The following is a 9758-nucleotide window of genomic DNA, read 5'->3' as shown; positions in this document are numbered from 1 at the left end:
TATATACGGGGCAGGGGCCACCCCATAGACACAACAATTGATCATTGATCTCTTAGCCGTGTGCGGTGCCCCCCTCCACCATAATCCTCGATAATATTGTAGCGGTGCTTAGGCGAAGCCCTGTGACGGTAGAACATCAAGATCATCACCACGCCGTCATGCTGACGGAACTTTTCGCCGACATTCTGCTGGATCGGAGTTCGGGGATCGTCATCGATCTGAACGTGTGCTAGAACTCGGAGGTGCCATAGTTTCGGTGCTTGATCGGTCGGGCCGTGAAGACGTACGACTACATCATCCGCGTTGTTATAACGCTTCCGCTTCCGGTCTACAAGGGTACGTAGACAACACTCTCCCCTCTTGTTGCTATGCATCACCATGATCTTGCGTGTGCGTAGGAAATTTTTGAAATTACTACGTTCCCCAACACAGAGAAGTTACCATACGAGATGAACCCAGAGGAAAACGAGAAGATCGTGCGAGACGAAGTGAGAAACTTCTTTGAAGGGGTGAAAGCAAAGAAACATCCACCTCCGGAGGAGAAGGTAGATCCGGTGAAAGCGAAGTGCACTATGGAAGCCCTGAAGAAACCACCAAAGTCTCCGCCGAAAGGCAACTATGAGCGCATTATTGAAAGGTCATTTATCAAAGCGGAGCGGTCGGGAAGTACTGTCAGTGATCAAAGGTTAGCGGAACTACGAGCTGGGAAAAAATTCCCAGCTAGGCGAACAAGCGAACCAATCGTTCCCCCCGCTCAAGGTGTCTAGCGATACCGTCGCTAACGATTCGAGGATGGTGATCAGTTATAACAATCTTGATGATTACCTTCCCGACGATGTACATTATGAATTCTTGGAGGTGGAAGAACGCAAATACGAGTACGGGAAGCCTCTCGTCAAAGATGAAAGGTCTCTAACAACGATGATGCGAAGATTCCATGATTGGTACATGAAAACCTGCAGAGAGTCTGGGGGAGGAATACTTTGACGCTGAGAGTTAAAGAGGAGCATGATCTCGTTGGAACTGATCTGTTGAATGTTCCATTTGAGGAGTTCTTCCAGTTTTTCAATCAGAGGGCCCTCGATAAATTAACGGTCACTTGTTACTGTCTGTAATTACTACTTCTGTCATTAAGTCTCTATATATAGGTCAGCTCTTTCATTGCATGTATTTATAATTATCCTCACTATATTATGCGGATTGAAGATCGCCGAACTGAAGAAAAGACAAATCGGTGATATTGGGTTCATTAACCCAAATATCATAGATGCATATTCGGTTGAATTTCAGAAAAAAGATACCAAGGCCAACTTGCTACGATCGTTGGTATTAAATAAAAACAAAGGTATAATACTCTTTCCTTACAACTTCAAGTGAGTGTTACTTTCTTGTGCATATTCGGTTTCCCTTATTAGTCGAGGTTATAGTAATGTAATTGATGAGTTATGCATGTGTGCGTAGCTTCCACTATATTCTCCTAGAGATTAAGCTTGAGCAGGGACTAGTAACCGTCTTAGACTCGAGACGAAAAGATCCCAAGGAGTATGCGGACATGACTGAAATTCTTGAGAAGTAAGTTAAACCGATCATTATCGCACCATATTGACAACTTTATTCACTTCCTGATATCAAGTAATTGTTTTCTTTGTCTGGCAGGGTTTCGAAAAAATTCACCTCCAAAGCTCCGGGACTTCCGAAGAAGCTGGGATTTAAACACCCAAAAGTACTACTAGCATGTTCCGCGCATCTCCTAGTGATTCAAGTGCTAGTTTCATCAATACCATTTTAGCATGCTTGCTTATCAGTTTGATTGACCTCTATTTCTTGTAAAGTGGTTGTGGCAGGAAGCCGGGAATAATTACTGTGGATATTACATTTGCGAGTCCATCCGCCACACGACCCGTGAGCGGGGCTACACTAAAAAACAATATGAAGTGTGTAAGCAATAATATTCAGAATTTAACTTTATTTACCATCTTTTGTGTTGAGTTTCATTCATTCATATATATGTATTGACCCCCTTCTTCAAATTAGATGTTTCGAATGCGGGATGAACTCCTAGCACCAGATTGCATGCGAGGAATTCAAGAGGGATTGGCGGCATTCTTTCTTGACCACGTGATCGATAAAGACGGAGAATACTATGTGGACCCTGTGTTCATATATAATGAGGGGATTATATTGTAAGAGATCTTATATTGTATATATGTAGCCAGTAGCGTCGGATAGCTATACGAAAACTTGTTGTTCGACCAATCTCTCGGAGAAGGAGAGGTCGATATCACTTCTCTCCGTATGCATATGTTCATGACGATCTTCTGTTTCCTTCATTTTTGCTTACTAGCTAGCGTGCCGAGTGCTCTCTACACGTATAGTACGTAGTGTCGACCAAGCACGGAGATAAGAGAGGACACTTCTCTCTATTAATTAATTAGCTACCTAACACAATATATGAAACACCTTAATTAACCATACAAAACCCTCAAATCCCCCCCCCCCCCTTCAGAAAAAAAAAACAAAAAACCTAGCCCCTGAACAACTGACATGTGGATGCATATTGGTCCTGGTTGATGCCACCAACTGGGACCAAAGGGCCTCCTACCTGGGCTCGCCGCACCGGCTACGTGGAGGCCCATTTGTCCCGGTTCGTGTAAGAACCGGGACTAAAGGCCAAGGGCATTAGTAACGACCTTTTAGTCCCGGTTCCCAAACCGGGACAAAAGGCCCTTACGAACCGAGACAAATGGCCCTTTTTCTACTAGTGCATCTTGTTTTGTCATGTGCACATAAAAATGTGGGCTTATCTCTACACAGAAATTAAACGTTCTACATTGTATTTAGTGCAAAGAAACTATTCATAAAATGTAAATTTGTGTGAAAAATGAGTATCAGTTTAACATAGAGTTATTTCTTAGATAAATAAAGCATGCTATTTTTTTATCCTAGTAGAAAAGAAGTTCATATCAGTCCTATGTACCAAGAATTTTTCTAATTGTCACTTGATCTCTTCTCTAGGATATGTCATCTTTCCTAAGAAAGATTGAGCAAACCCATATGATACAATCATTATCATCATGGAATGGAAAGATAGCTGATCTGTCAAATACTCAGTGAGGATTGCTCATGTTTGTACACTAGCATAACTAGGGAAAAGGGGCAAGTTTAATTCAGTAAACCCTGTGAGTATCCAAATGCATAATCAATCCAAAATCACTCTGTACATAGTTTAGCTCAATAGTTCCTCCAACCAGCAGTGTATCTAATCAAATATTCAGCAAGACCGCCACACCGAGATTTCAGCGGCCACGCTAAGATTTTGATTCACAACCATACCTAGCACACAATCAAGTTGCAGCATAGTGGAAGGGGCATTTAGGGTTGGAGTGGTGATGAGCCAAGTTGAGAGTGCAATTAGAAGAGAGAGAAAAAAGGGTCACCTGGCCATTGGAGTTGCCGCTCCATTCGTCCTCAGAGTCAGTCCGAGCCGGAGATGGAACTGAAAGAAGGGCGAGGTCCAGTGTCACGTCTCCACTACCGTCAGGTTCAGTAGCGTCCACGGACAGCTTACAGGTGGTCCCTGTGTTCCATTTTCCAGCTGGCGCTGTGCTGGTGTGGCTGCCAAGTGGTCCTGAGCGCACTGTGCGGCTGCGGATGCTGTTTAAATACTGATACAGTACACTGCAAAGGCTACTCCTTTCGATCCATAGTAAGTGTCGTGGTTTTAGTTCAGAACTGATGAAATGAATGGAGTTCAGGCACCAGTTCCTGTGGTGTTTGCAGCCGTCACTACTGCACCACCCTCACCTATTGCGCAGCCACCAGTTCGCAATCTTTCGCCGGGCGCCGGAACAATGTTTTCTGTTCGCAAACCAACGTCGGTAACAATGTTTTACGTAATCCAAATGTTCCCTTGTTGATGCTTGTCCCGGTTCTGTCTTTGATTCTTACATTGTTTTACAACCAGACTTATGTAAGTAAGCTGGGTCCATAACAATGTTTTCGTCACAATGTTTTCTGTTCGCAAGCCAAGGTCGGTAATAATGTTTTCTGTTCGCAATGCAAGGTCAGTAACAATGTTTTCTGTTTGCAATGCAAGATCGGTAACAATGTTTTCCTTAACAATGTTCCCCTGATAACGCACGGTCGTGAACCATGTTGTTCCTTTAGCTGGGCCATGGATGGTGACAACAAGATCCCTAACAATGTCTTTCGGGTAGCCGATGGTGGACGCAGGAAACTCCAATTAGGAAATCGTAACTTTCTTTCTTCTGCCGGGCGCCGACGCCGTGTCAGGAGTTCAGGCACACGCACGAGCAGGTCCCAGAGCAGCGTCGGGAGTTTGCAACGGCACCACGAGATCAAGATCAGTACGTCAAGCCGCTTAAGCATAATTTCCCTCGTTTCACGCATGAAAATCCTAATTTCTAGATGGATTGGCGTTTACTTACTTTAAGATGAACCAAACTCCACCCAAGCAGTGGGCCTCGATGGCGACGCTGTACTCAGATGGCCACGCTGCCACTGGTGGCAGGATTTCAAACGCCGTTGTCGTTCATGGGATTGGAATGAGTTTACTGCTGAAGCAACAGGGATCTATCACGGAGTACAATTCTGCTTTCGAAACAGCCATGTATCATCTGATTGCATTGGACCCTTCGCTGAACTCCAATTTTTTCATTTCCTAATTGCTAGTGGGACTCAAGGATGAGGTTCGAGCTGCAGTTCGCTTACAAGCTCCAACCAATGTCACTAGAGCAGTGTGTTTGGCGAAGATTCGGGAAGAAGAGCTGGAGTTACAGAGACCTAGGCCACGGTTTCAGAGTCAAGTTCCTCAGGAAACGAGTTCAGCTGCAGTTCCCCTGGTATCTCAACTCAAGGCTTGAAGAAAGCCACTGATGATTTTGGGCGTGAGAGGCAATTGCATGATTTCAGGCGTGCCAATGGGCTTTGCTAGCGCTGTGGTGATAAATACAGCAAGGAACATCAACGTAAAAAAACCAACGTAGCTTTTGACAATTCAGTTGGGAGAAGATGGAGAAATCTTAACTGAATATGCAGTACAGGCCTTAGAGCTGTTGACTGAACCTGAAACACTGGAGTGATGTCAACTTTCCAGTCATGCAGTCTCTGGAGCTGATAACAATGAAACCATTTGTATTGGAGCATTGGTTGCCAATCAAGTTATGCTGGCTCTTATTGATTCTGGAAGTAGTCACAGTTTTGTGTATGTAAACTTTGCTAGTCGTGCCTCTTTGGCTCTTCTGTCAGCTCCTTCAGTTGAAGTGACAGTTGCCAATGGTCAAGTGATGCATTCTCAGTATCAAGTGCAGAGTGTGAGTTGGTGGGCAGAAGGCCATACTTTTAATACTCCGATGAGAATTTTGCAATTAGGAGCTTATGATGCAGTGCTAGGTGTGGATTGGCTGAAAGGCCACAACCCAATGACGTGTGATTGGATTTGTACATCCATACAATCTGCAAAAAAGTGGGGAGGTTATTACTCTGCAAGGCGTTTAGTCTTCACAGGAGGTGAAATTGCAGGCCATTTCTGTTGAGCAGTTAGATCGTGCATTGGCTGGTAATGGTATTTGGGCAATGGCTGTCATTGATCCTTCCACTGTAAAGACAAAAACAGCCATGTTTCCACTGCAGAGGAACTCGCTGCTGTTCTGAATGAGTTCCAAGATGTGCTACACCTATTGGATTGCCTCCTCATCGAGTGTACGATCATGCCATTACATTAGAAACAGGGCACAACCCTCCTAACTCTCGACTGTATCGATACTCACCTCAGCAAAAGGACGAGATCGAGCGCCAAGTCGCTTAAATGATTGCAGCAGGTACAGTTCAGGCTAGTATGAGTCCATATGAAGGAAGGATGGAATTGAAAGAAGGGCGAGGTCCAAGGTCCAAGGAGTCGTTTCCTCCGGAAGCACCAGCGGACGACGACCAGGGGTTCAGGTGGTGACAAGCTCTGGAGCAGGGATGACCGCTGCAGGTTGCTGAAGTCGGCAGGGAGCTCGAGCGAGGGAAGTGGGATGTGGTGTGTGTGGGAGAAGAGATGAGAGAGGGACCGGTGGAGGAGTGAATAGCCTGCCACTCTTTCTCTCTGCCTTCATCTCGTCTCTATGGAAGAACGAAGAAAAGGAAAGAGCGAGAGGTTGGTGGTGGATAGCGGGCCCCGCTCTAAATATTTAGGCAAACTTCAGCGGTAAATCCCGGGAGCAGTAAAAAAACAAAAAATCCAAAGCTTAGGCGCTTTTGTGTGTGTACAACGAGAGCAACTAGTTGACTAGGGCTCATTTGGGAGCCTCACAACGATCAGCGTCACTTGACGCGCTCTCAACCGCCCGCCATGTGTCCTGCTCTGGGTGTTTCCTTCGAATTTTGTTTTATTTCATTTTTCGCACGTGTTTTCGGTTTTATAAACTTTTTTCGGGTTTAACGGGTCTTCTTTAACTTTTGGACCAAAAGAAATTTCAGGGAATTTTTTTTGCGTGGAAAGATGCATTTTTTTATTCGCGAGAGTCACGATTTTGCTTTCGCGAGTGACACGATTTTGCTTTCGGGAGAGTCACGGCCGTGCCTCTCGGAAACGGGAAAAAAAATACATTCTTTATTTTTTTTTCCGCGAGAGTCACGGTTTTGTTTCCATGAGCGCACGGTTGTGCTTTTGTGAGAGTCACGGCCGTGCCACTCTGAAGCGAAAAAAAACACATTTTTTTCCTTCCGCGAGAGTCACGGTTGTGCTTTCGGGAGAGGCACGGCTGTGCCTCTCGGAAACGAAAAAAACACGTGTTTTCTTTTTTTTTCTTCACGAGGCGCACGGTTTTGCTTCCGCGAGAGGCATGGTTATGCTTTCGCGAGAGGCACGGCCGTGCCTCCTCGGAAATGGAAAGAAAATTCTTTTCTCTTTTATTTTTCTTCCGCAAAAGGCACGGTTTTGCTTTCGCGAGAGGCACGGTTGTTATTTCACGAGAGGGACGGGCGTGCCTCTTTCGGAAAGGGAAAAAACCCATGCTTCCGGTTCGGTTTTTTGTCTGATTTTTCGTGATTTTTTTCTGTCAAAACCTATCAACATGAAATCTAGTTTTGAAGATCCCGATGCAAGAAATTCAACTGTGAAAACGATTCGAGATTTGGACACACGGTTTAAAAGATAAAACGTTTTGAATAAACGGATCTACAAAACAGGGAAAACTCTTAGGTTGCAACAAGTGACGCTCATGCAGTGCGCCACTTGTCGTAACCTAAAAAGACGGGAGTGATTTTTTACAATGAGTACTCTTCAATTAGTGATTTTAGTGTATAACACTAGAATATTACGATTGTCAAGCAATGCAACTAATCTATATCTATACCTATACCCCCTATACCCCTATTAATAAGAACTAGCACATATGTCTGTCCGTTGCAACAGGAGAGATAATACGAAACATGAACATTTTTTGAAATTTACAAACTTTTTGGAAAACATGAAACTTTTATAAAATCACTAATATTTTTTCAATTGATGATTTAAAGAAAACAGGATCATATTTTCAACATTCAGAACAATTTTAGAAAATGGGTTTTTCAAACGCGAACAATATTTTTCAATTTGTGAATATTTAAGTAAAACATGAATATTTTTCGAATTTTGCACATTTTTAAAATATAATTGTTTTATTAAATCTCAAGCAAATTTAGAAAAAACTATAATTTTTCAAATTTTGAACAACTTATGGAGCAAGAAAAATAAAGTTCGAAAGAGTAATTCAAAAAAGTATTTGTTTCAAATTTCTGAAAAGTTTTCGGAAATTGAACCAAAATAGAATTTCTGAAAATTTTGTATTTACAAAAAAATCAATGGGAAAAAGAAAAAATAAACAGGAAATAAGTAAAGAAAAAAAATAAAATGGGCCGGCCCAGTCTTGGGGGCCTATGAGAAGCAACGACTATATGGCGCACAGAGTGGCAAATAGTATTTTCCCACTACGTGGGTACTAAATTAAGTGGGCCGGTTTCACTGGGCCAGAGCGCACGTGACACAGATACGAAATTCTGGACAAACCATTACTCTTTTCTAAGAGACGGACGCAAAAAAATTTAGTACCATATCAAATAAAAACAATCTTTTCGGTGGTGAACGGATGAAAAAATTGAAGAAATATACCTTATTTTATTAGTAGGGGTATAGATGTAGATATATAGATACAGAAGATACGTTTCTTCAAATTTTCATCCGTTCACCATTAAAAAGATTCTTTTTTATCCGAGGTGATACTAAATTTTTGTGGTTCTATCCACTAGAAAATATAATAGATTTGTCCAGAATACCGTAATTTGGCCGCACGCGCTCCGGTCCAATGAATCCAGCTCATTTATTATTGCTCGTGTAGTTGAGAAGACTTATTTGTCGCATAGAGCGATAAATAGTTGAAGCTTCCCAAAGGTATCTTCTAATCACCTATTATTGCCAGCTAATACAGATGAGCAATTGTCAGCCCTTGGAGAACTTATGTACCAGGTGAATTTGAATCTCCTAATCACCTATTTTGTTACGATGTACGTTTCGTCCACAAAAATGATGATTCTGTCTCATTTTTTTCCCACTGGACTTTAGGATTAACCCTTCACTGTGTTCCATAATTCTGACATTGTTTTCACATCCCATTGTTGACACTTGGCAGTGCCACTACAGCTACAATGCATGCGGGCTTGGTTCTGACGGCACAGAGAGGCTGGTTAATCTAGTGCAAGAAATGCAGCACAGAAAGACGCCGGAAAATGGAGGTCCTAATCTGTACGGTGCGAAGATTACGGGTGGAGGGTCTGGTGGCTCCGTCTGTGTTATCGGGAAGAACTGCCTCCAAAGCGCTGAAGAGATCGCCGAGGTAATTAAGTTCGTATACTAGTATGTTGATGGCTTCACCATGTTGCGAGCTACGGTCAATTTAGTAGCTTCCCCCAAATGTTTACTCCCTTGTGTCGCACTTTGGCAGTACCGATTCTGTTTCGGAATGCACCGTGCGGTCCATTGGGCTGCAGTTGTTTTTTACTTTGTGTGGGTGGGACAATAACTTTGCCCTTGGACATTTTTTCAGATTCAGCAAAGGTACAAGGCGGCCACGGGATACCTACCGATCGTCTTCGACGGGTCGTCTCCAGGCGCCGGCAAGTTTGGTTACCTGAAGATCCGACGGCGGCGTCCCTAGTTGACAATCCCCGAATGAAGTGGTCGGCTTTCCAATCCATTGTGCCCGGTGAAGTCAGGTTTGTTGAGAGGTCAGGCTGCTGAATTGATTGAACACAGAACATGTGAAGCAGCAATTCATTGTGTATGTGGGACTGCAGCGTGAATAATAATAAGCTCTTTCTCGAGCACGTTTTCTGTAGCACAGTTCGTTGCGTTGCCATGACATTTGTGCTTCAGCCGCGAATGCCATGAATACATATATAGCACAAGATAGGAATCGAACAGTTTTTAAATATGAAAGCCAACTTGCTGTATGATTCACCACCACTAAATAGGTTAAATCTTCACTGGGGACAAAAAAAAATGTTTTTTCCTAGTTCTTTTATAAGGCGTAACGAGGCAGGGTGAATAAGCTGAGTATCACGGAGTTTTTTTCCTAGTAGTTTATAAAAGGTATAATGCCGTTGTCGGATTGTTTTGATTGTGAGAATTCTTTTAACCTATCCGGAGCAATTCAAGATTTTTTTTCAGTTTGATTCTCCGAAGACCATCATTTTGAGTTTATTCATTCTCAGCTTTC

At 43.1% G+C, this 9758-nt stretch overlaps 1 protein-coding gene and 1 long non-coding RNA gene across 2 annotated transcripts; one reads left to right on the top strand and one right to left on the bottom strand.

The window, feature by feature from the left end:
• Window positions 1-3077: 3077 nt before the first annotated feature.
• LOC125519909 lies at window positions 3078-3506 on the bottom strand. The gene is made up of 2 exons (XR_007288373.1): window positions 3438-3506; window positions 3078-3333 (listed from the first exon to the last, which is right to left on the bottom strand). It is a non-coding gene; the product is annotated as an uncharacterized LOC125519909 (long non-coding RNA).
• Window positions 3507-8465: 4959 nt separating this feature from the next.
• LOC125521760 (L-arabinokinase-like) lies at window positions 8466-9377 on the top strand. Its single transcript, XM_048686824.1, has 3 exons — window positions 8466-8509; window positions 8673-8876; window positions 9087-9377. Exons 1-3 carry the CDS (start codon window positions 8501-8503, stop codon window positions 9195-9197), a joined length of 324 nt encoding a protein of 107 aa, XP_048542781.1. The 5' UTR covers window positions 8466-8500; the 3' UTR covers window positions 9198-9377.
• Window positions 9378-9758: the final 381 nt, after the last annotated feature.

Source organism: Triticum urartu, chromosome 7 (assembly GCF_003073215.2).
Source record: "Triticum urartu cultivar G1812 chromosome 7, Tu2.1, whole genome shotgun sequence".
In the NCBI taxonomy this organism is placed as follows: domain Eukaryota; kingdom Viridiplantae; phylum Streptophyta; class Magnoliopsida; order Poales; family Poaceae; genus Triticum; species Triticum urartu.
Note: the sequence above shows the minus strand (reverse complement) of the source record. Positions and strands in the feature narration are given on the sequence as shown.